General features: G+C 37.6%; 1 protein-coding gene and 1 non-coding gene across 2 annotated transcripts in view; both read right to left on the bottom strand.

Annotated features, from left to right (window-relative positions):
* LOC134660692 (arrestin red cell-like) overlaps positions 1–26,125 on the bottom strand; it is a 54,864-nt gene extending 28,739 nt beyond the window's left edge. The window contains exons 1-3 of the mRNA XM_063516472.1: positions 26,094–26,125; positions 13,092–13,256; positions 6,744–6,864 (exon numbers count right to left, since the gene is read on the bottom strand). Coding sequence (XP_063372542.1) covers positions 6,744–6,864; positions 13,092–13,256; positions 26,094–26,125 — 318 coding nt within the window. The remainder of the gene's footprint in view (positions 1–6,743; positions 6,865–13,091; positions 13,257–26,093) is intronic.
* Positions 708–780, bottom strand: Trnat-ggu (transfer RNA threonine (anticodon GGU)). The gene has a single exon. It is a non-coding gene; the product is annotated as a tRNA-Thr (tRNA).
* Positions 26,126–27,309: the final 1,184 nt, after the last annotated feature.

The following is a 27,309-nucleotide window of genomic DNA, read 5'->3' as shown; positions in this document are numbered from 1 at the left end:
CTTTATCTCGAGATGTATTCATTTCCATATAAATTCAATGTGGGAAACATAGACAAATATTTGAGATAATTTATACGACGTCAGCCGTCAAAAATGCTAAACAGTGCGTAAATTATAGTAAAAAAAAGGTTTCATAGATTTTTTTATCGTACATATTTTCTCAAAAAAAGCGGGCAAAGTTGACTCAGGGAACGACACAATGATTTCACGAGATGGTCGATATGCCAACATAGAGAAATATACCTAAGTAAAAAAAGAGTGGTAACTCCATACATCATTTTTCTTACCAAAACTCGAGTTATTTCGTAGTCGACATCTAACGTCAAGGTAGTGGAACTATCAGTACCGCTATTTGACACTAGATGGCATAAGTTTCGCTACAGACGAAAAATGTACTACTAAAACAATTTACAACTAATATTATAAACGGAAAGAGTTGAAAATATAGTTACGTTAATCCGGTTATAATATTAGCTAAAAATTGTCGAGCATTAGAGTTTTTGTTTGCTGCTACATCTATTGTCAACTAGCAGAACTGATAATGTCCGCTACTTGACGTTAAATGTCGACTACAAAATAGCTCCCGTTCTGGTAAGAAAACTGATGTAAGTATGGAGTTACCACTCTTTATTAATTTTGTATTAAGCAGAAACGTCTGCGAACGATGTTATTAAGCTTCGAAATAAATTAAAAGTGGAAAAATTCACTGTCTTGGGTGGGACTTGAACCCACGACCACTGGATCACCAGTACAGTGCTCTTCCATCTGAGCTACCAAGACCGTACCCAATTCAGTGAATATTTCCACCATATATGAGCCCTAGGGAGGCTCATAGCGACATCTACCGTAAGAGTACTACACTTCTTAAACGGAACAAGACAATGAATTCCAAGACAGTGAATTTTTCCACTTTTAATTTATTTCGAAGCTTACCACTCTTTCTTTACTTATATTTCTCTATGGTTGCCGACAGACACATCGTCAACGAATACAAAAGCAAATCGAAAGAACGAAACATTATTCTAACGTTGATTAATTTTACTAAGGTACTTACTACGTAATTTGTACTAGCATCTATTAGGGCCGTCGTGAGACGCTAGAGGTTAAGCCCGGGAGCATAGACTAGGAATCCTCTAGACTGAGTTTAGAGCAATTATTCCATGAAACCGACGCTGCCAAAAATACGGGGTTGCGGGGGGACGAGGTGAGCGAATCCCGTGCCGTGATTGGTCCGTTCAAAGACACGGACCAATCACGGCACGGGATTGACTCGAAGATGGAGTAAAACTACCGTATAAGTGGCAGAGGGGGTAGCGTTCTATGCTCAGTCTAGAGGATGTCTTGTCTGTGCCCGGGGGTGACGCAAGGTGATATATTGGACTGCGCCACAATAATTACGTAATTTTACGTGGGTTTATCGAGGTTGTTAAAATGTATTAATTCGTCGGCTTTAATAATAATGGTCCATGGGGTCCCAGCGTGCATAAGTTGTTCGCAGAAATCGCGAAGCGTCTGGTTGACGTTGGTGACCGAAGAGCTGGCGGCTACCTTGCACCTCGCACAACGTATCAGCATTGCGATACAGCAAGGAAATGTCGCCAGCATCCTTAGTACAATGTCTCAAGGCCCTATTTTAGATTTAAGCTAGTTTTTAATTTCTTTTAGTAATACCACCCTAATAATAATCGGTATTAAGTTTTTGCTTCAGCTTCTCATGGGACAGAACAGGTACAGAGAAATGTTAAAATGATACCCATCAAAAACATTACATGTAAAAAGGTGCAAGTCTCGCAACGCTTTTACTACAAAAAAGTTTTGAGATGTAATGTGAAACCAAGTCGGTTATTTTAATCAGTGCCAGGGGGTGTTTAAAACCGTATCAATAAGATATCTTTAATTTGTAATACGTATAATGACTTGGCCATCGCACGGCTTCATAATGACAGAAGGAAGGATTAAAAATAATTTTAATTGAACATAACGTTTGAGCATTACACATATTTACGAGTACGGTACGAGTAAAGCATTACATATATGTGCGATTGCCAAGTCATTATATTATGTATTACAAATTAAAGATATCTTATTGATACGGTTTTAAACACCCCCTGGAACTGATTAAAATAACCGACTTGGTTTCACATTACATCTCAAAACTTTTTTGTAGTAAAAGCGTTGCGAGACTTGCACCTTTTTACATGTAATGTTTTTGATGGGATCTCATCTCTTTTTGTAGGCAGTCCTTCTTTTCGGGTACTCATACCCATACTATGTATACACATATCATAACTAAACATATCTTCATTCAAACTCACATCGTACATCGTAGTGTACCTTTACTTTACCTACTATTTGTAGGAACTGCAACAGTAACTTTGTAATATCATATATTTATATGGGATTACAAACTTACTTATGCAGTTCTTAGATCTTTAAAACGTGACTGATATTGCAATATTTTTAGGTTTTCCCTTTATGTGGCCATTAAACGCTAACTCTGTACCAAATTTCAGCTCTCTGAGTTTATGGGAAGTACTAGTTCTATTCTGATGATCATGAGTGAGTGAGTGAGTGTCATAAATGCGAAACTTTGCTTTCGCTTAACTTCGGAACTAAATGACCTACAGACTTGAAATTTTAGATTTTAAGTATGTGATTATAGCTTACTGGATGACAAAAATTTCTGCGTTCTGGTCTTATCCAGAGGTTCTCAAATAGGGGCCTGAAAATGCGGCGAAATGGTTCCAGTAAAGGATGGTACGGCAGTGTTTGCTTCGCGCTCGACTTGGCGGGGGCACTGCCGTGCCCCCAGATTAGCTTAAATTAACATGTACTTATGTGCTATACCCAAGGATGCATAAAGATTAAAGTTCATATTGCTGATAAATATAACCCTACCAATATCATAAAAGCTGAAATGACCATGTCTGTCTTTCTGACATAGGTATCCGATCCGATAACGTGTGCGTAACTTACTTTCTATGTATGTCGCTCGTTTATACTCGCGTAGGTATTAGTGCGAGCGAGATGTACCTATAGAAAGTAAATTACGCAGACATTATAGAATATGTCAGTGTCAAACTGGTGGTGGGTCAACTTTTAGTGTCTTACCCCTCAGGACAATGCTTATCGACCCCTGAACCCCCTGGCAATTAAATTCTATGTTCTATTCACAGAACGAAAATGGAATTGAAAAGCAAGAATCGGAAGAATGTATTGAAATCGCAACAATTGCTCCACTGACTATTGAAAACTGAACAAACGGGGCTATAACCGCGAAAATCGAAGTTCGCAAATTGCGAGCATTTTTCTCCGTCACTCCAATTACGCCTTCATTGGAGTTAAAAGAGAAAGATCCCCGCAATTTGCGACTTTTGGTTTTCGCGGTAGCCCCCCGGGTTTCATGTACTACATCCATCAGACCTGGCATTCTGGAAGTAAGGTAAACGTACTAGTGCTCAATAATGCCCAATAGATGACACCCTGCTGTCACCTCTATTGACAATGGCTTAAATTTCAAGATTACATGTACTGGGACCGCGTCGAGCACCAGTACGTTTACCTTACATATATAAAGTCTCGCGGCCACCAGATATAAGCATAGCCTAGTTTTAGGGGCAAAAACGTACGTGCTACTAGCATTGTGACGCGATGTGACGAGTCCACTTTTTTTCAATTCGAATCATTCGAATTGATTCGGCCGCTAATTCGAATTCAAAATCGAGTTAACTCGACTCGACGATTCGCGTGGTTCGCGACAAGGTCACAGGCACAGGCGCGGAGCGAGTTGAGACGGCGAGTTACGCGGCAGTTGTTGTAAAAAGAACCTTCAGGACACGGAATTAAGGTTTATTTTTGAATGGTCATAGTACCACCTCGAGTTGAGACGGCGAATCGAGCGGCAGTTGTTGTAAAAAAAAGAGCCTTCGGGCTACGGAATTAAGGTTTATTTTTGAATGGCCTTAGTAGCAGTGTGATAGCGTTGACACGGCTCGGAGAGTTGGCGAATTGGCGATTCATTCGCCGAGTTAGCTAGTGGTCGAGTTGATTCGAATTGCCAAAAGTCTTGATTCGAATTAACTCATCTGTAGGCTGATTCGAATTATTCGAATCAGATAACTCGACTCGCCCATCGCTACGTGCTAGTGATTAATTAAATATTTGTGGTGTCCCAAAAATTGATTGACGGCTGGACTCCACTGGCCTTTAAATTTTTAATTGACGTAAGACCAATGTGGTACATACCTCAAGTAGAATGGCGATGCGACCAGGGTATATACGTGTCGCCGTGGGGTTTTGAGCAAACGTGCGAACGTGTGTGTGTGTGCTACTCGCCCGCGCTGACCGAAAATGAAGTAAACATGCCTTTTTGCGCCACAATAACGTTCAGATTAAGAAGCCAGACGTCAAATCTGTCTAAAGGAGGCGTATCCATTCACCACGCACACAAGTTTTTACTACCGTTGCGCGAGTGTTAGTAAATGTGGAGAGGAACGAGCGGCGACACCGGTTCCGATACTAACTGCGCGCGATAGCCATTCTAACCTCTTTAATAATGTTCTGTGTTTTACCTTAATGCTGTACGTGTAATGTACTTCTCTTCCGTGCAACTTCAACGTGCTTATTTTATACGTCGATGGCAAACAAGCATACGGCCCACCTGCCGGTAGCCTATGGACGCCTGCAACTCCAGAAGTGTAACATGCGCGTTGCCGACTCTAACAGTCCGCACCCTCGTCGAGCTCTTGACGTCTTGATAATGTGGTCTTTTGAAGCTATTTTTCCTCGACTCTACTAAAATGTTTATATTTTCCCACTTTTACTGTACCTACAATAAACACTCCCTAAGAGTTTTCTCACGTCAACTCCTAGCACAATGCCATTCTTCCCACGGCCGAATTTAAACCCTGTCGCTTCAATATTAAGGTCCACATCAGATTGACCACCTCCTATAAATGAACCATAACAGAGGTTGGCGGGATATTTAGAGATCCTCAAGAAAATGCAATGATGATGTAGGACTTTAGTGGCATAAGTTCAGTCGGTAAAGCATATTACCAGTGTTACGTACAATAGGGAATTTGACTACTAGTCAAATCAGTTTCGTTTTTCGATTTGTTATTATGGAATTTACATTGTATATTATACAGGGTGGAAAGATAAGTCGAGCCCTGGAGGGAAACTACCTTAAATCCTTAAGCTGGCTCATTTTACTTAAAGGAGACATTCCTTTATTTTTAAAAAGAAACAAAACTGCATTCAAAGTATTTTTCATTTTTCTTCAATTTGGCTTGTCTAAAAAAATCTTGAGTACTAAATATTAGATTTTATGGATATTTTGTACGATAGACGAGTGTAAGACCTAATGTTTCTTGGAGAAATGTTATCATTAACATTAACTGTATCGACTAGTAGAATAAAATTGCGAGTTTTTTTTTTTGAATTTTTAGTCGGTTCGAGTCCCGGGCGAGGCAAGCGAGTTTTAGAAAATCTTTGAATCCAGTTTTGTATCTTTGTAAAAATGAAGGAATGTCTCCTTTAAGTAAAATGAGCCAGCTTAAGGATTTAAGGTAGTTTCCCTCCAGAGCCCGACTTATCTTTCCACCCTGTATATAGTATAATAGTATTATATAACACTAGCATGCGACATCACGATCAAATTACCTATTCTTTATAGTTTTAGACGGGTTTTAAAATATAAATTAATAATGTCTAAAAATAACTGATGTCTACGTTTCTCTATTAATCTTAAGGTGCTTTATTTCTTGCATGTGTAAAATAATTTATTTTAAATACGATCAAATACACTATAGCAATCATAACGATTGTCTATCAAAGCATCGATAATCGAGTGTATAAGTGAATGAGTGTAGGAACCTACCAATTAATAACGCCTCCAAAAATCCGATATCTGATTATAACTCAGATCAAAATTTTAATTACCTATTTTGATTCTTGATAGATACTATTTAATTAAACTGTTAAAATATAGGTACTGATGAAATAAACTAAAACTAACTCTAAACAGTTTCCAGACTATTAGTAGAATATTTTTACCGTCTATAAAATCTACGGAACGGTAATTTAGGCTCAAGTTTACGCTTGATGGATTCACTCAGATGGAAAATTTTACGATTTAGACCTCTCTGCAATTTCGCGTTTGTAAAGAAAATTAAATATGAAACGGCGAAACATTTAAGGCCGAGCTTTTTCAACTTTACTTATTTAATAACGTTTAAAATTGTGTTCTCTTTGTCGAGAATTATTTAACAAGTTGTAGAACAACTAAGCTTAAGTAATTTGGGCAATAGAATTATCTCACTATCTAACTTTTGTTATACAAAGTGTTCCAAGGCTAACTTTGAGTATTTGTTGATTTAAAAATAAACGTTGTCTAATAAATTGACGAGTGTTTGTAAATAAATCTAATTTTGTTAAAACAATGATGACAAAATGCAGGGTAAATTGTTAAAAACTAGCCACTGTTTAGCAACTGGCCACCTTACTAAAAATGAATTCATATTAATAATATTATTATCACCTAATTCATTTTAGTACTTACATATAAGGTGGCTAGTTATTGAAGGGTGGCCAGTTATTGACACCTTATGCTAAAATGAATTCTGTTTATAGGTGAATAGAATTCATTTTTAGTTTAGGGTGGCCAGTTATTAGCCGGTGGCCAGTGATTGACGATTTATATTTAGGTATAATACATTACACAGGTACTATTAAATAATTACCTGTAAAGCCGTGCTTGGTTCCCTCTCGTGGTTGCAGTTCAGGGGCCAAACTTGGGCGAGGCTCATGATGGCCTCATTGCAGAACTTCAGACCCATCACCTCTTCGTCCTCTCGTCCGTATCTGTAACAAATTGAAAGTTTAGGAATATCATTTGTTTTTCATGTTATGCACCCACATTTTTGTAATAATGTAACCTAAGTATTTATGTCTAACTATGCCTAAGTATGTCACCCGGACCATAAAGATACTTCATTCGAGTCATTCGTAGTCTGCGAGTTTTTACGCGACACGGTAGAACATACTACGTAAACATAATAACCAGCTACAGCTCGTACAAAAACAAATATTTAGGCTGCTCAAATCAGAACCTTTTTGGCTTTGTCGTCGTCGGAAAAAGAGATCGAACCTTAACCAGGGGCCCATTTCTCGAACTATATTAGTCTAATATTATTAGTGTGTTGTCATGACAATCCATACGATTTGATAGTTCGTGGACTAATAATATTAGTCTAATATCGTTCGAGAAATGGGCCCCTGACTACAAAAAAGAAAAAAGTGACACTTATTTAATCACGTGGATAAATTCATCCATAATACGCCTGCTGGTCTTTATTAAATATTGATTTTATAATGACTGAACTTACATTAACAACTTCGGTATATAATAAAATTGTTAAACTATCTATACCGTTCTCAGAACAAACTGTTCACAAACAGTTTTATTAATTAATGTTTGCCCAAAGCCCAGATTACTTGTCTTTTATAGATGGAGTAATTTGTGCCCCTTTCTGATAAATTGATTTATTAGAAAAATAAACAAACAAAGTTATAGGTCTGAGGTTCTTTATACTACCGTCTGTGCGAGCTGTGGACCTTGAGAACCTATCCTATATACCTATCCTATCAATAGGCTGTTGTAGTATAAAGTCGCGTAGATTGCAACTGAGTAGCACAGTAGTAAGTTACAAGTTAAAAAGCCTACCTACGTGATGACCTCCGGTTTTACGATGCGTCACGTAAGCGTTCGCAACGAGATCGACCACGTAGGACACTTCTATAGGTAGGTATCAAAGCATTGATTTACCCCGCGCTGCATCGCTTCGCTTCGCGTTCGCGTGTTGTTCGTCTACGTATAGTATAGTACGCTGCGTTAGTAAACTATATAAAAGCGGAGTCGTTGAATAAGTAGTCTATGCCCCAAACTAAAAGCGCGTCTAAAAAGCCGAGAGAACATGATTCCATTTCCGCTCTTGCCCACTAAATTAATACTAATAGGTAGACGTGAATTTAACAAACCATTAGTATTCCATTTATCAAGGATGACCGTAATAAAATTGAGGCGGTGATTTTCAGACCGGGCTACTATTTTTCTGTGATGATGTTATTTTGTAGGTACATACATAGGTAACTTCTTTTAGGAAACAGCAATTAAGGCTGCACTTAGGCAATAACAATAACTGACTAATAGAAAATATCATATGAATAAGTAGGATGAGATTTCCTAATAATAACTTGGATTCCTAACCAAGTAACTTAACCGATTCACATATTTTTATACTCAATAAAAGCACAAAAAGATACCTAATAATGTTACGGATTATCGCCCTATTGCACTCACGGAACACTTTCGCCCTTGAGCGAAAAATGGAAGAAGAAATCTTTATTGTCGGTCCTGTGGCCTAGCCAAGGTAACAATCGATTGCGCTTCGCCGTCGAATCGCTTTGTGTCTCTATCGCTCTTCCATATTAGTGTGACAGAGACAGTTGCGTTTCGTTCGCGTTAGTGATTGGCATGTTGTACGGGGCCCGGCGAGAACAAAGATGCTTTTACAGATAATAATTTTATGGATGGAATCTGAAATTGTAACAAGATACTTACCGTTTATATTTCACATAAATTTTAGTATTCCTCGATTTTCAACTTAAAGTGTACTTAAAACGTTTATTTGTACGCTCAAGATCTATGAAAGTAGGTCATGTTTTATGGATATTTACAGACATATTTACTCGGTTTCACGTGACATGTATTTCAGCAATATATTCAGGGATTTCGATCGAATGAGATAGCCTCGAAAGAGGCTGTTGTGTTTTATTAAAGACTTCTTTTGTCTCAATTATTTTAGGTGTTCTCTTGATAAAAACAAGTGGTTAACCTCAGAAGTTAGTCTTTAAGCGCTATTAGTAGTTTTTTAATGAACTTGAAACTGAGAGGGGACGATTCAACTTTCTCTTGCCAACTTGCTCTAATTAGAGTTTCCAACTTTACCGGCAATGGACTTGGAAAAGTTCTGATACTTTACTTTTAATACTTTATATGTAACTACTTACTAAGTCTAACATGCCCCACTATGTATCCCGATGTTACGTTGATTACTAAAATAGGTAAGTATAGTAAATTACCGTTTTTTTTTACATCAATAAATAAGCTATTAGGTTAAAGCTATTAACTTAACGTTATCAACACTGACATTCAATAATTTTACGGTTTAGACTCACTTGTTTTAAGTCACTCGCGCGACATGTTTCGGAGAGCCTAGCCTAGGTCTCCTTTCTCAAGCACGCGATACACGGCCGTCGTGAACGCTGCTCGCACTCAGTGCTTGAGAAAAGAGACCTAGGCTCTCCGAAACATGTCGCGCGAGTGACTTAAAACAAGTGAGTCTAACTATACCGTAAAATTATTCAATATATGTTAGTATGTCTCACAACTGTTTAAATTCGATGGTTGTTAACACTTTTGTCTTTGCTGTTACACGTGGATTTTTGCCTTCTTTCAAATTATCCATCTCAAGAAGTCTTACTTTATCTCGTTCTTCAAACCAAACGGTCGTAACTGATGTCATACAACTTAGAGAATGTGTTGTTTTGGAAACGGGACTGGACAGGCAAGTCATTAGAGCTGTTTCTTTGTAGCCGAGGATTATTTCCGGCACTATTCAACAGGTACGAGTAAATACTACTAAATACGCCCTGGGAGCGAAATAGCCTGACAGTAAACGTTAATAAACAGTAAGGGCCACTAGCACCATCCCTGAGTGTATTTATGTAGGTAAAAGCAATGTGACCATAAATAGTTACTAAAAGTGTAGGTATTCTAAGGTCCTCAGGTAATCCGATCAGATAATTTATACAAGCACGCTACATTTTTTTGAACAAATATTTGGATGCATTAGATACATAATTTAATCATTCATTTAACTAATTATGTATTTGCGACACTTGCGATAGAAACTTTCGGTTTTCGGTCCTTGGTCGTCAGATACCAAAAAACCGGCCAAGTGCGAGTCGGACTCGCGCACGGAGGGTTCCGCACCATCAACAAAAAATAGAGCAAAACAAGCAAAAAAAAAGGTCACCCATCCAAGTACTGACCCCGCCCGACGTTGCTTAACTTCGGTCAAAAATCACGTTTGTTGTATGGGAGCCCCACTTAAATCTTTATTTTATTCTGTTTTTAGTATTTGTTGTTATAGCGGCAACAGAAATACATCATCTGTGAAAATTTCAACTGTCTAGCTATCACGGTTCGTGAGATACAGCCTGGTGACAGACGGACGGACGGACGGATAGCGGAGTCTTAGTAATAGGGTCCCGTTTTTACCCTTTGGGTACGGAACCCTAAAAACTAGTATAATAAATTTCTACCAAACTAGTCTGGGTGTCTGGCGACCTACGAGCTGGCGCAACAACTCAGCCTCACTGTGCAGAGAGGGAACGCGGCCAGTGTCCTGGGAACAATGCCTCAGGCTAATTTAGGTTTAGACTTAGGGTATCCTACTGAATACATCTGTACATACACTAAAATCTCCCATGGGAGATCCCAAAATCTCTTAATAAAGTTACCGGGGCGATCTAATAAGATATTTTCGTCGGATAATAATCACTTGGATGTTACACTCAGATGAACTCAGTGGATATAATGAGTACCTAATAGATACTTATACCGTCAAGTATGTTCCACGTGGATCTTGACCTTCTAAGGCCGAGCCATATAAGAAAAGAGCCAAATTTTACCAGTGAAATTTGAAACTATAGTGTAGGAAATAGAGTTGATTTTGTTGTGGGTGAAAATAAATACCTAGTTGTAGTTGTAGCGTAAATACGGCGTTTCGTGAAGTAAAGATTCCCTCTGACAAGACTTTTCCTAGGACCCGACCCGAGGATGAATTTAAGAAGTGGAGCCACAATTATTTATGTAAATTTTTTGGACTCTCAACTTTATCTTGACATCTTATATTTAAGGTCAATGTGGCTAATTCCGTCATAGGATTCCGTATATTTCTTTTGTTGGCTGAAACTAAAAGCAATCGCTGCTTTATCAACGAGTTTATCAATTTTGTTCGTTGTTCGAGAAAAACGCAAATGGACGGAATAGCCTATAACGGAATTAGCCACATTGACCTTACAGTTAAGTGTGTATGATCCAAACATATCCAGCGTGCACCAATATCGGTATCAAAACGATCCTAAGCTCCGCGTCTGAACAGTTCCTCGGCGACATTAAAATCGATTTCCATTTCCGAGTTTACGTTCCACGCTATCACGGACATGGTGGCTGTGTTCGCCGCGTTCATTACATGATGGGTATAGGCAGCGTAATATATGTACAGTCGCCATCATATACATATATCGGAGCGGCCAAGGTGCTCACAAATATCTGAACACGGCTCTATTGTCAGGGCGTTAGAGTGCGTGTTCAGATTTTGTGAACACCTTAGCCGCTCCGATATATCTGACGGTGACTGTACCTATGCGTATACTTATACCCGTACCACGAGTCACAGACAGTGTCAACACTGACATAAATAAACGAAGCGGTTCGTTTGACTTCTTTCGATTTTTTTGATTACATATCATATAATGTATACTTGGTCAACCAGATCTTGACAGTAGAAAAAGGCGGCAATTTTGAAAAATGTAGGCGCGAAGGGATATCGTCCCATAGAAAATTTGAATTTCGCGCCTTTTTTTACTGACAAGATTTGGTTGACCAGCTATATGTTGTGTTGTGCGTCCGACACTTCGTTTTCTCTAGACAGCGTCACGTGATCACCGACCTGTCATTTTTAATCGTATTTATAACTGACAGTCCTAATGATCACATTAAATCGATTTCCATTTCCTGGTCGACACGCTTTCACGCCTGTCACGGATGTCGGATACAGTAGCGGCGTTCGCCGCGTTTATTGCACGATAGATAACAGTTAGTAAATACGAGTATATATAGGTTACATGAATCTAGTATTTTAACTCGATCAGGCATGAGGGCTGAAGTTACCGAACGGAATAGTCTTATGTATCTTTCAGTAGGAGTAGCAGCGAAAGCGCTATTATTGTTTGTCCTTGTTACAGCCTCACATTTTTTTAATTACCCACCATAAATTAGTATGGATTATGGTGGGCAACAAATAAATTCGACCTATCATAGTGTCGCATTGCCTACGGGCTACGGTTTATCCCTCACGGACGGTTTATCTCTATGATAGGATACCTATATATATCAAGTCGTATAGCTCTTATCTCATCCAAAGGAGTTAAGAGGTCTGCAGCTTTAGGTTCTGTTGCGTAAAGTTGCAAATCAGTTGGACATAGGTCCTTGGAATGGATTTACGAGGTTTCCGATTTTAGCCGCTAATATATGATGTCGCTTTCAGTACGGATCAAACGAACGTCAATGATAGAGGACTTTGAGCTAGAATTGGACCAAGCTAACTGTGCAGTACTCTGCACATACTTTGCAATGAAAAAGGGTGACTAATAATGTGCAGCTAACAAGAATTTTGCCCCAGACTGGTTTTCCACTAAGCCAAGGAAATATTGGTTTTCTACACGTTAATGTTTTCCAATTTTGATTCATTGCTACTGGAGAATTCGCAATATAAGCTTAGACTCTGGTGCCGTTAAGATAGAACATTCTTACGGTAGATGTCGCTATATATACAAAAAGGAAGAAATGGGATGATTCGCACTCAACTGGCACAGGGCGGACACGCCATACATCAAAAATCATTTACGTTTATATATGTGCACGGCACGTCTGTACACGCGTCATTCATTGTGTATGTGTGGGTAAGGCGCCAGAAGTCCGCCAGATTCATGTCGCGGGGCGAGGTAATACGAGTCGGGGCGGGGCGGTGCGTGGCCGTTCTGTATGATAATACTAAGTAATACTTATTATGTGCTTCTGGTAAGTGAATTGTTTGAGAGCGTTGAGAGCGATCGGACCAGGGTTTCGAAACGTCGCAAGTTCGAATCTTACCCGACTCTGTGAATTATTAAAGGTTTCCTTTAATTTATAAAATTATGAGCTTTTATTGTAACAACTAAGTACATCAACAACAACTCACCTGAATGTAAGAGTGACTTGTCCATACAGCTTCTTATTGTCCACGTGTTCAGGGTCAACGTGCAGAACACCCTGTATGCGGTCGATGCTGTTCGTCTCCACCACTAGGTCCCGCGACGCCAGGTACAGGGTGAGCTTGTTGTTGGGGGACGATTTTTTGAACACTCTGTGGACAAGTTGAAGGAGTAAACTTAGCAGAAAACGACACAGGTAGGTACCATCGCCCACATTGTTAACTGACAGTTCATAAACGTTGTTACAAGAGGCATTAGGTCCACCGATGGACAGTTAAGAGTTGTTGTTTGTACATAGTGGTTTTGTGAGCTATACACCTGGCAGATCCCAATGGCTCCGCCATTTTGAAAATAATCCAAAGTTTTAGATCATTTATAATAGAATTAAGTCCCTGTAGTATCAACCGAAAATCAAAACAAATGGCTAGCTGGGTCAAAAACATTTAAGAAAAAGGTCAATTCTGTGGACAATACAATAAAAGTTAAAAACGACTCTGCTACATATACGTATATCGCGTTTTTCTTATTTTAGTCTCAAGTTCTGAAAAAAATGTATTCCGCTAAGGGTGAAGCGTAAAAATTTGCTTCAGTTTCCGTTAACTTTGCGATGCCTACAGAAAAGATGCGAACAAGTTAAGCATACTATAAAATGTGTATAACCCACCTAGCTAGATTTTTTATATATAATTGTTAATTTAATCGTCAGCAAACGAGCAGATGAGCCTGATGGGAAGAGGTCGATATCGAAGGAGCCACTTATGCGCTTTCAAATTTGAGAACCCTGAATACCCGCATCTTGAAAAGCTCTCATGTCGTACCTCAAAGCAAATACTTTAGGAGGTCACTCATTCTAACATTCTGCACGTTCTAGGAAGAAACGAGCGAGATGCCCGCTTAATATTCTATGTGACATATATAGGATGGTTTTATTATCACTGACCAAGTTGTTCAGTATTACCTACATATAAACCCCTCAGAGTTTGGTCAGTGATAACAATAGCACCCTGTATGTATTTTCTTAAGATAATCAAATGAGAAGCGTTCTTAAGTGACACTTTAAGAATGACCTACCTGGTTAAAATACTTTTGCTCAACTCTCCTTACTCTATGTACCTAGTGAAAATTTCATTCGATAGCGTGACGTGACGTACACGTTTGCTTTAAGGCTAATTTTGTATCGGATTTTGAGTTTCCAAAAGTCCCGCTTGGCGCGCTGTTCAAAATCCCATACAAAATGAGACTTAACGCAAATGCGTACGTCCGTCACGCTATCGAACGAAATTTACACTCGGGGTTCTGCACACTAAAGAGTGTAATAGTTATTTAGGATACAAGTGCCGAAAAGAGGAAATTCGAAACTAGTGGCGATAAATTAAAACACGACCGAAGGGAGTGTTTTAAATCGACACGAGTTGCGAATTACCTATTCGCACGTGTATCGTACAACGTTTTACAGTACATATGGTACTTTAAACTTTCGACATACGCACGGAAAGTGCTATTTCCCGCACGAGTTCGGGAAAGTAGCACCATATGTACTGTAGAGACTGTTTCCGCACTAGAAAGCGCCTCGTTTATCACAAAACAAAGGAAATTGATTGCACTTTGTTAGAAGCTTTTGTTTTGTTTGATAAAGACAACTTGATCCAGATGTTCACATTTGGGAAGCGAGTGAGGGGGAACTAGTGTCCCGGCGAATTATCGGTTTTGGTTTCGGCAGATTTCGGCATAAACATCATGATTCGGCCCAAATTAGAGCAAGTTTCGGTTTGGGAAATAAATTCTGTTTGGGTCGGACACAAGGGAGAATTGACCAATGATGTCATATAACTATAGATAAGGGGCCTTATTCGACATGCCACTTTTGACGTCGCATGTTGAAGTTCATTTGAATCTGAACAATCATGGGTTGTCGAATAGGTAAAGTGTGTCACCTGTCAGTGAATCTCATGTAAACAAATCATTTCATCGCTAGACTTGGTTGTCTATTGGTATGGCCGCCATGTTTGGATTTATGACATTTAAAAGGGGATTCTATGGCATAGAGTAAACTGCATTTCTATTTTCTATAGTTTTTTGATTCCTCTACTCGACGCAAGATGGAGTTAACAGTCAAATTTCGATCTTGGCGTTATAAAAATAAACCGCAAGAACATGACATGCAGTTGCGTTGGTGTAGATCTATCATGAAAACGAATATATGACAATTGTCCAGAATTAAAAAAAACTTGACAATAAACATACAGCAATACATATACCACTAAATGTCAAAAAGAAAACAGATTTAGTATAATAAAGGTAACAAATTATATATAAAGTTTAAATTTTAAACCAATCGTCGTGGGTCCTAACCCCGGCTCTTAGCAATGAACTTCTTGTAACTTGTGTGAAAAATATCATTTGATATTACACCAATTACTTTATGGTGAAGTAAAATATCATGAGTCATGAGGAAGACGGAGTAGCCAGTAGCCACAATAAGCTATATTTTTGTCCTCTGGGTTAGATGGCAGTGAAATAGGGAGAGATAGTGAAGAATGCGGCAAAATAAGCATTTATTGTGTTGTTAGTAGTTAGTAGACTAGTTTTTTTTCTAAAAATGAAAATTGACGCAACAGCAAGCTCATAGCCCCCTATGAGCCAGTCTGTTAGGTGCAGGCTTAAGGGCTAATCCCGGGGGAAGCGGAGCGTCGGCGACTAGCTGGTGCATCTGCTTATTAACCTCTTCTCACTTTTACCTCAGGTCCTTTGATTAATAAATTAAGGTAAAATTCGTAAGAACTAGTGCCTGTGTCATATTCTAAATTGGACGCTATGCCTAATTAGTTGTTATAAATTAAATACAATAATTATTTATTTAATTAAATTTATAACAACGCAACGTGGGGTTATTCATGACGAATTTTAATGGCTTATATAAGACAGCGGTCGTATATTGCCTCAGAAATTTGGATTTTGTCAGTTTGAATGAACAGCAAACTGGAGACATTGAGATTAATTTTAAACTTATTATTTTAGGTGTTCGTAAGAAATAAGGTATTGACAGACATTGACGGAAAATCGCGAAAACCCAGCCAGGTGCGTCGGACCACGCAAAACGGAGGAGGATTCCATACTTACTTCTTCTACCATGTATCCATATGCCAAATAGCAACAAAAAAGCCGAACAAAAATACCGTTTCTTCGCAGCACTAGATTTCAGTCCTTTTTTTAGAAAAGTAATATGTTTAGGTACATAATATATATATATATATATATGTAAGTAATTCTGTTATGTGAAACTTATATGTTGTGTTACGAGACTTACGAGTAGGTAACTTTAAACTTTAACAGCCTAACAGATCCCAATAAGGCCTAGTTTACCCTCTGGGTTGGAAGGTCAGATGGCAGTTGCTTTCGGAAAAACTAGTGCCTACGCCAATCCTTGAGATTAATTGTCAAGCGAACAATAGGTTCTCATGATCCGTGGCAAAATCGAGATAACGCGAGGAAGAATAACTTTGTCACAAGAATATTTGGCCAAATATAAATCCTTACTCTCGTGTATTTGACCTACCTACTCGTATTGAGTCGTATTTTGCCACCTAGTAGCCTCGAATTGGTTGTTATATGTGGCTTTCCATAAATTAAGGGTCCTTATGCTTCAATAAGGACGTTTTCATGGGGTCCCGTTGTTTCCCATAAAGTTTTAAGTCATAATGTATTGTTTGTCATATTATCATTACTCATAAAACTGAAACCGTTAACATTTCAAGATTTTAGTTAGGTTATCCTATAGATAGGTTAGGTTAGGTTAGATTTGTTTTATGGCAATCGTGAAAAGTGACGCGTTTCTGAACCAAATGAATTATGACTAACGAAAATTCGAGCAAACAATACATTATGGCTTAAAACTATCTGGGAAACAATAGAAACCCCGTTTTCATCTGAAGTTGCAATAGAAATTGAAAAAGCCACATTTTTTCAAGCTTTTACTTAGTTTCATCTGTCCCGTTGGTTGTCTGTCTGTTCCAATGTGGTTCCAATCAAATCATGCAAATTAAATCCCAACAAAAACATAAATGTGTAGAAAATCCTGAAATTATAAAGGATTTGTCTTGGCTAGTTTTTAACAACAAACCAAGTTTTTGAAAAACTAACAGAAAAATATATATTACCTATATGCCTATACGTAAAAACTAGCCAAGACAAATCCTTTATAATTTCAGGATTTTCTACACAGCACAGAACTTGGCACCCATATAGATCTCAATTCTTTTGTCGGCGAGTTAACAACGACACATATTCTCAATATTGAACTTGGCTCTCATTTCACATTTATGTTTTTGTTGGGATATCATTACTTTTTGTACAGAAATTACTATAGTATTCATCATGAAAGCAGTTTGCCTAAGCTGAAAAGGAGACCCTCGCTAACGCGCGGTTAATTGTCAAAAAGTTTCAGTTTCACATTTTTTCTTTTGTATACGCCTTATAGTCTACTTTCATTCCAAATATCAAGTTTCTAAGTAATCTAGAAGTGGGTTAGGTTTTTGGTCTATAAGTATTTTTTTTCCATCGATATATCAATAATTTCCAGTTTTCAGATTTTTCCCTCTATATGCACCTAATAGTCTACCTTGATGCCAAATATCAAGTTTCTAAGTCATCTAGAAGTGGGTTAGGTTTTTGGTCTATAAGTATTAATTATTATTTTTCCATCGAAATATCAATAATTTCCAGTTTTCACATTTTTCCTTCTATATGCACCTAATAGTCTACTTTGATGCCAAATATCAAGTTTCTAAGTGATCTAGAAGTGGGTTAGGTTTTTGGTCTATAAGTATTAATTATTATTTTTTTTCCATCAAAATATCAATCATTTCCAATTTTCACATTTTTCCTTCTATATACACCTAATAGTCTACCTTGATGCCAAATTTCAAGTTTCTAGGTCACCTGGAAGTGGGTTAGGTTTTTGATCTATATGTCAGTCAGTCACAAAAATGCCGGTTTTTAAAGGTTAATTTATCAATAACAGTTTGAGCTATGTTTATGAAATAGTGTATTTTGAACAAGCTAAGGGACTTGAATACATGTGCCAAATTTCATGTGTGTAGGTTAAGTAGGTTTCAAGTTGTGAAGGGGTCAAAAGTAGCTCGAAATGGTTCGTGTAATATTACACACGGTTGCTGCGTCGCCAGTTCCTTTTTCTTTGAACTTGGCTGGACACGCTACCGCGTGTCTAGATTTGACCCACTTCTCGGGTGTTCAATGAAGCTGAAAATTTACATAAGTACATAATATGTAATATGGGTGACAATACAATATTTTTATGGTTACCATCGAGCTGATCTGATGGTGATGATACAGACAAGTGGTCTTTTAAGTCTTTTTAACTTTGTGATAAAACAACGCAACTTAATTATATTTGAAAATATTTAAAGAAAAATACAGTCAGAAATTAGAAATTTTGTTATCTAACCTCTATCACTCTTGCATATTCGAGCGATAAAGAGGCAAATAGCTGAGTTTCGATTTTCGCACTTCCCGATAGGCCCCTTTGTAAACAAACCGCCTTGATGTGTCTATGTCAAATTATTAATTGTCTGTGAAAACTTGTTAAAAAAAAGTTTAAAACAAAGGCGTAGGCAAAGAGTAGTATAATATGTATATAGCTGGTCAACCAAATCATGTCAGTAAAAAAAGGCACGAAATTCAAATCTTTCATGGGACGATATCCCTTCGCGCCTACATTTTTCAAAATTGCCGCCTTTTTCTACTGTCAAGATCTGGTTGACCAAGTATACCTATATAGCGCTGGCGGTACACCGAGAAATTCAGTAAAATGCTGCAAATGATGTTAAAGGTATGAAAATCGGTACGATTGATCTGTAGAACATTTGAAACAATTTGACCCGAAGCACCAACAAATAAAAAAAAACGAGAGGAGTTATGACGTCATCTTTTTTTGTAAGGAATAAAAAAATATTGTTTAAAAACCTATCGTGTTTGGTATTAAACGAAAGGGCTTTCTGAGCCGATTCCAAACATATATCACATCATTACATTTCAGTATTTTTTTTTAAATTATAATATAAATAATTTTCAAAACATACCAATTAAGTTTGGGTTTCTCCAGATACAATACGGTAATTTTTTTTTTGTAAAATATACCTCTAATCTTATACCTAATATCCTCATATCTAACCCTAATAAAGCAATTTTGAAATTATATACATTTAGGTTTTTTTTTATTTTTCAATTTTACATAGTGTGATCTATGAATCTCTCAATTAAATATTTAAAAAGAAAGCATAAAATTAATATATAACGGTTTTTTTCAGAAAGTCGCTTATATCTCGGAATCTATAAGTCGTAGTAAAAATTGTCTATGTAATAATTAAGAAAGAATTAACCGAAAAAACTCACCTTTAACGTCCCCCCTTTCCCGAGTTCTCCACCCCCCACTCATCAGAACTTTTTCTTACTTAAAGCTTAGATATTACCAAAGGAACATGTAATAGTATTTTATGCAACTGTTGTTTAAGAGAGGTCAAAAAAGGCGAGTGGCGTGAGCAACAATAACAACAAACAACAACCGAAAATTGTTAATAAAGACGCCACTAGTATTTTTTGACTCAGTTAAACAACGTTGCATACAATACTTTTTCTACGACCAAGCACTTACTTTGAAATGCAATGAAATAATAATAAAAATGGATGATGATGATTGTTTCATGTCCTAATGTGATAGGTTGTTCAGTGCGTGGGATTCTTAAGGGGAACGAAAATTTTATTATTTTTGCGCTACGACGCACGGTTTAGGAGATACAGCCCTATAAATATTTTTCTTCCTTTTTCTTTTTTTTTTCTTTTTTTTGTGTTTTTTAAATCTTACTTAGGGGTTTCTTAAAGGGGAACGAAAATTTGATTATTTTTGCGCTACGACGCACGGTTTAGGAGATACAGCATTATAAAGTTTTTTTTTTGTGTTTTTTAATCTCTTTTTGTGTTTTGTTTTTAAATATTAATTAGGGTTTCTTACAGAGGAATGAACATTTTAATATTTTTGCGCTACGACGCACGGTTTAGAAGATACAACCCTATAAAAAAAAATCTTTATTTTTTTTTGTTTTTCGTGTTTTCTAAATATTACTTAGGAGTTTCAAAGGGGAACGAAAATTTGATTATTTTTGTGCTACGACGCACGGTTTAGGAGATACAGCCCTATAAAGATGAACATAATCGTACCATTAACCAAAACATGTATATGGTTTACTCATCTGTCAGAAATGACAATTAAAATTAGATTGGAAACAATGTATTCCATACAATATTTTTTAAGTGGTGATTACACGAAGTATCGTAAAAGTGCCAAAAAGATACTGCGTGTATGCACAAATATTTTTTTGGGGAATAGACTAAAGACTTGTGTTGATAACTATAAGTTAGGGGTTTAAAGGTGTGTGCACGACCCTTTAAATGACAAATAACAGTACGGGAGTAGAAAAAGCAAGTTTCAATACTCTTATTTTACCCGAATGACATTATTACTCGTATTGAGTAATTCGGCAGGGCTATTATTACACTTTGTAAAATTGAAAAATTAAAAAAAAAACCTAAATGTAAATAATTTCAAAATTGCTTTATTAGGGTTAGATATGAGGATATTAGGGATAATTTGAGGTATATTTTACAAAAAAAAATTATGGTATTGTATCTGGAGAAGCCCAAACTTGGTATGTTTTGAAAACTATTTTTATTATAATTTAAACAAAATGACTGAAATGTAACTATGTGATATATTTTTAGCATTGGCTCAGAAAGCCCTTTCGTTTAATACCATACACGATAGGTTTCTAAACATTTTTTTTTATTTCATACAAAAAAACATGACGTCATAACTCCTCTCGTTTTTTTTATTTGTTGGCGCTTCGGGTCAAATTGTTTCAAATGTCCTAAAGATCAATCGTACCGATTTTCAGACCTTTAACACCATTTGCAGCATTTTACTGATTTTCGCGGTGTACCGCCAGCGCTAGAAGTGGGCAGCAAAGAGTAGTATAATATATAGGACAGTCGGCAGTCAACGTTTGTTCCTAATAAATATAACATTGATGAATCAAGGCGGTTTGGCCGCGATACCAATTTCGTTATCTGCCACCATTAAATTTCGCTCGTATATGCAAGAGTGATAGAGAGGCAGATAACGAAATTTCCCCCCACCCCCCTTTGGATGGTTCTTGTTTGAGTTATAATGTCACTGTATTGAGGACTCAACCTTTCCATTTTAAAGTGTTTTTATATCGACATGACACTGGCTACTGTAGTAAATGCCAAAAAAGAAAAAAAAAACGCTGTCATAGTAATCGTCAATCGAAATAAACAACGTACAAATATCCAAGAAAAAATTGCAAAATAGTATATGATAAATATGTAAAACATCATTAATTATCGAATTAAGATTATATACAACTTTGTGTAAAAAAATTGAGGCAATTATACAGCCCGATTATACGGGTTACATCTTGAAAAAGATGATTATCTTGGAAAGAAGAGTAAATATACATAGGTGAACATAATGGTGAACAAAGGTATAGTAAAATAGGTAGGGACATAATTCAGGGTTTGCTTGTCTGGTCCACGCATGCTGTACCTATCACGACCACGGCACGGCCGCCTGCTAACTTTTCGGTATAATAGTAAAATCATAGGTCTAATACCTATGATTTTAATATTATAGCGAACAATATTTCATGTTCATGATCTCGAATTTAAGACTTTAGCTTAGATTTATGGCGTGCGGCCTAGCGCGCGTTGCCTCTATGAGGAGCTGTCAAAGCGCTTTATATCTGTATGCTTTTGATGATGCGGATCAGCATTCTTATCCAGCGGGGCAAGCGGCCAGCCTGCAGAAGGGCACCCTACCGCACTTGGTAGGTCACTACACTCACTACCAGGATTTAGGGCTAATAATTTATTTATAAGTTTTTAATACCTTTAAACGAGCAATTCTTGTATATTTATTTATTTATTTATATGTATATATATTTCGGGGATCTCGGGAACGGCTCTAAACGGATTTAGATGAAATTTGCTATATGGAGGTTTACGGGGGCGCAAAATCGATCTAGCTAGGTTTTATCTCTGGGAAAACGCGCATTTTTGGGTTATTATATGTTTCCCGAGCAAAACTCGGTCTCCCAGACATTAAGTTTTTAATTTAAGTGTTTTTATCATGTTTCATATTTAAACTTACAGATGTGAATCACCAGCAGAGTTTTTGGAGAGGTGTGGTTTTCTTATTTCCTGTTACCAACCTGAAACACCATACCTACTTAAATATCAGAAAATAATAAAGTGAAGAAAATTAAATAAAGTTGAATGCTTAAAAACTTTAATGTTTTATTAAAATTAAACGAAAAAAAATGTGTAAACTGAAATAGATCTAATTTTTTTATTTGTAGTTGAATAACATATATGTATTTAATCTCCTTTAATTAAAAATCATCTCTGAGTAGATACATATTAAACAATAGGTACTTTTAGGTCTTGGTAGTAATGTTAGGTCTTATGACCTACTGTATTTGACTATATTACTTACCAAGACCGGAGCCTGACCTGTCAGTCACCAACTATTTTGATGCTCTTTGTAGGTAGCAGTAGCGCAATATTTAGTCAAAATATTTTGACTAATTTAGATTATTTTTATGCCAAAAAAGTAATACAAGCTATTCATGTTCCACTTAGTAATAAAATACGGACTTTTCTGAATATGTGGTTTACGAAATGTGTTAAGAGCCAACAGGAGTGGTCATTTCTCCATACAAACGTACTCGACTGTTTCCTTCGTGGGTTTTGAAGCTAGAGCAATGATTTTTTTAACACAGATTAATATTGTCAATATCTGTGTCGGACCGTGTTGCTTTTTTTGATATTTTTGTTTTTTAAGGCGCTAGAGCCCTTCAAAAATGGCCAAAATGGCCTAATTGACTATGCCGCAATGAGAGGCGTGGTATTCAAAACTGATATCAATTAGCCAAAAAAGCAAAACGGTCCGACACAGATAATTTCATAATCATTTAGATTTCCAAATTTGGTTACGATTGGTTAAGTTTTGGAGGAGGAAACAGTCGAGTACGAAACCTCGATATTTGAGATTTTTACGCAGGATTTTTCACCTTGTCCTTATCGCATTCGTTTTAGGTGCCGCTTCCGTTAGCGAGACGGGTATATTTACCTAAAATATTTAAATCTCAGCTCCTGTTGGCTCTTAAGGTACAACTTGTGGTTTATTAACGTGGTTTAGAAATAGGCGGCTTGAGTTGAGAGAGGTGATGAGTAAATAGTTTCATTTTTTTACAATTTTGAGCGTTTGTAGGAGAATGTGTGGAGCAAGCATTATTTGACGTGTAGGTGTGGGTTCAACAAAAATATCGCTTGTCAATAAGGCATTCTTGCTGTTAAAATTCAATTATTAATAGCCTTTATCGACCATCAGCAATGTAGTCCCTTTTTGATTGATGGAAATTGTCACGTAAGTTCCACTACTCGCCGCCGCATCGCCTACAGCGCATTCGTTGGTCTATCGCTCACAAGATGTCATTAATTCATGTAAACTTACGTACTGAAAAAAAAAAGTTTTACTCTTTGCTATAAATTACCCTTTCGCACGTCAAAAACTCCAAGATGGTGCCGAAGGTCATAGAGAACCAAGTCTACCTTTGGAATCATTATTTGTCAAAATTTGACATTAGCAATCCACAGTTAGGTGACAACCAAACCAAACCATTATAAACCTTAAAGTAATAATAAAACAAAGTTGTTTTTTGTTAAATTATTGTTTGTACCAAATGAACTTCAGCACTTGATGAACTTCAAATGAACTTCAGCAGTTGAATTTCAAATGACGCGAAATCTGACAGTTGTACATGTCGAATAAGGGCCAAGTTCTACATGCGTAGTCCTACATGTATGCACATAAGGGGCACAAAACATACTTCCATATTTATTTATTACCTGCGAATGAATCTGTTTTTGTTCAATAATTTCTCTTTGTTACACTCTTTGTTGAAGATAAGCTTGTCTCTTTCTCTCGTGATGTGCAGGAGCGAGAGTCTCTCAAGATGTTGGTCGAGACTCTTCGCTATTGGACCGTTCACTGAAACGACTATCGGAACAATGATCGTTGAATCAACATCCCACATGGCGGTTATCTCGTGAGCCAAGTCTAGGTACTTACTTACTGGACTTGTCCTTCTCGGCTTTCACGAGATTCTCATCATGGGGGATGGTGATGTCAACGAGCACGGCCCGGCGTTGCGCTCGATCTATTATCACAATGTCAGGCTTATTGGCTACAATGGTCCTGTCAGTGATGATAGATCGATCCCAATAAAACGTGGCACGACCATTCTCGAGAACTGGCGCAGGTGAATACTTGTAGTACGGTACTTCGCGGTCCACAAGGCCGTATAGAAGAGCAAGCTGCTGGTGAATAATCCTGGCTACGAGATTATGTCTGTGCGACCGCCGTTAGCAAGATGAGAACAACCGGAAATGATATGCCTGAGTGACTCTCCGGGACGGCGGCATGCCCGACAAATGTTGACCGTACCGACCTTCAGGATATATTTCCGATAGTTGTTCGTCATCATTACTTCGTCCGAAATTGCACAGGCAAAACCCTCGGTTTCTCAGAAGAGATCCCCGAATCGTAACCAGTTCACCGACGCGGGCAGGTCCACATCGGGTCCCGTGAGGGCCTTGTAGAACCGCCCGTGTAGCACCTTACTCTCCCATGCCGCCTTGCGATCCGCAGTACTTAGTACCACAGTTTTGCGCCAGTTCTCGTTTGCCAAGGAGAGCGGCGTGAGGTTCCTGTCTACTGCCACCACATCATGATGCATCCCACACTCGTTGTTAAGGAAATAATTCCTGAGATTGTACACCTCGCGGTTGTGGAGATCCTTGGCGTTTAGGAAGCCTCGGCCTCCACACTTCCGTGGGATGTACAATCTCATAACTGACGAGCGTGGGTGTAGCATGCGGTTAGTTATTTTATTATTTTCGCTGTCGCTCGGCAAGTGAATGGCGTACACTCCCACCCCCAGGTGTCAAGTGGACTAAAGTTACACTCCGAGGGGCTTCAAGTCGATAAAGTTTTAGATTTGTTTTCTTTTCCCGTCCGATTATTTGTGATGGTACCTATATGTAGTAAGTATATGTGTATGTACCTACTTTTATATCTTTACACTACTGCAGGAGAATAGGTAGTTTTCACATTGCTTGTTTGTAAACTATATGTACAGTGCTCGCATGCCATTTGCCATAACGTCATTGTCCAGTACTCACCCCTAGTGTAAATTTCATTCGATAGCGTGACGTGACGTATGCGTTAAGTGTCGTTTTGTAAGGAATTTTGTTTTTGATTAATATCCCATACAAAAATAAATAACACAAACTCGAACGCCCGTCACGCTTTCGAATAATTTTTTTTCTGGGAACCGAGTTTTGAATTTCGAGCGCTCAATTTCGTCACTCGAAAATGTGTGAAAAACGGTGAAATGATATTTTTTGAAATACGAGCGATAGAAATTAGGAATCTAGTGGTATTGACCACTCGTTTTCAATTCTATTGGTAGAATTTAAATGCCTAGTATTACGCGTAGTGGAGATATTATTGAACGAAATACACTAAATCGAGCGATCTAAATTCAAAAATCGGCCCCCACGAGGGAAAACGGCACGTTTGTATATAAATAAATGCCCGTCCACTTAACCCGAGAAAGAATACCCTTATTTCGTATTACGTCACAAAGAAAACTATAAAGTCAAACCTAACCCTTTCGCTGCTTAACATATCGGGTCCAATAACATAATAATACCGGCACACTTCAAAGGAAATTCAGTGAATGGACCTCGATCAATCACTATTTCCCCCTATTCTACATTTAAATTGTTAAAATGCTGCCAAACTGGAAAGGACCTTATGTATATGGACTTACCGTTGAGAGTTGAGGGAGCTGTCTGCTGCCATGTTGTTAGGACAATCTGTGGACAATGATTTCTATATTATTTCATTGTTGGACATTTGGCAATTGTTGTGTTGATTTGTATTGTAGCTGCATAAGGTACGTGCGACCATAGAGAAAAAAATACATAGAGTGCTCACTCCATACATCAGTTTTAGTACCAAAAAGACTATTAGCATCTAGCATTGAGTAGCGGAACTATCAGTACTGCTACTTGACAATAGATGTAGCAGTACTGATAGTTCCGCTACTCGATGCTAAATGTAGACACTGAAATTAATAGTCTGAACTGATGTATGGAGTGAGCACTCTTGTCTTTATTTCTCTATGGTGCGACGGAAGATGTTGCTAAGCGGGCGAGATGCTCAAAAAAATTGAAAAAAAAAAGAATTACCTACACAAATCGGACGACGGGTGTCGGACTAATCAGTGAACATACATAAAAAAAATAGGCACAACTGAATACAGAACCTCCTCCTTCTATGGAAGTGGAGTCGGTTAAAAAAATACATGTTGGCAAAAACTACGCTGTTATTTTTTTACTGCGGCATATTGTTCATAATTTCGACAAACGTTTGCATTTATTGTAAAGCTATAGGAAAATATTTTGAATATGATACGATTTATTTTAGTTTAATTACTGTAGTTTAAATTTTAATGACGATAATGTAATAAATACATAGGTATGTTCCTAAAAATTATTTTCAACATTGTTTTACGGGACAACCTGTATTGAGAAGAGAATAAGAGAGCGTGTAGGTAATTTTGGGAACCTCACCCGCTTAGCTACTTCTGCGGCTGACTTTAGGTAGGTATATAGGTATGTATCAGTCGCGATTCATCATATACCTATATGTTGTCGCTGCTGTATCTGTAAATATCGTTTATAATAGATAATTGAGTGACGTCATTACTGCGGAGATTACAGTATGACGTTCATTCCGTAAGATTTCAAAGAAACTGATAGCCACAGCGGGGCCAACAACGACGTTTCAACAGTTATGCAATTTATGCAGCTGCAGTAGACACCCTGACGTCACCATTCATCTTGTTTTTTTTTTCAAGACAACTACGATACGTCCATTAAGCAATGTTGTTCTATAATTTATCTTAACTACGTACCATCAAAATCAGACCAGGCCAAGTGGATATGAGGTCTGACTATCAATCCGGAGGTCGCGGGTTCATA

The sequence above is a fragment of the Cydia amplana genome, chromosome Z, assembly GCF_948474715.1.
Source record: "Cydia amplana chromosome Z, ilCydAmpl1.1, whole genome shotgun sequence".
In the NCBI taxonomy this organism is placed as follows: Eukaryota; Metazoa; Arthropoda; class Insecta; order Lepidoptera; family Tortricidae; genus Cydia; species Cydia amplana.
This window is presented reverse-complemented; position numbering and strand designations above follow the sequence as displayed.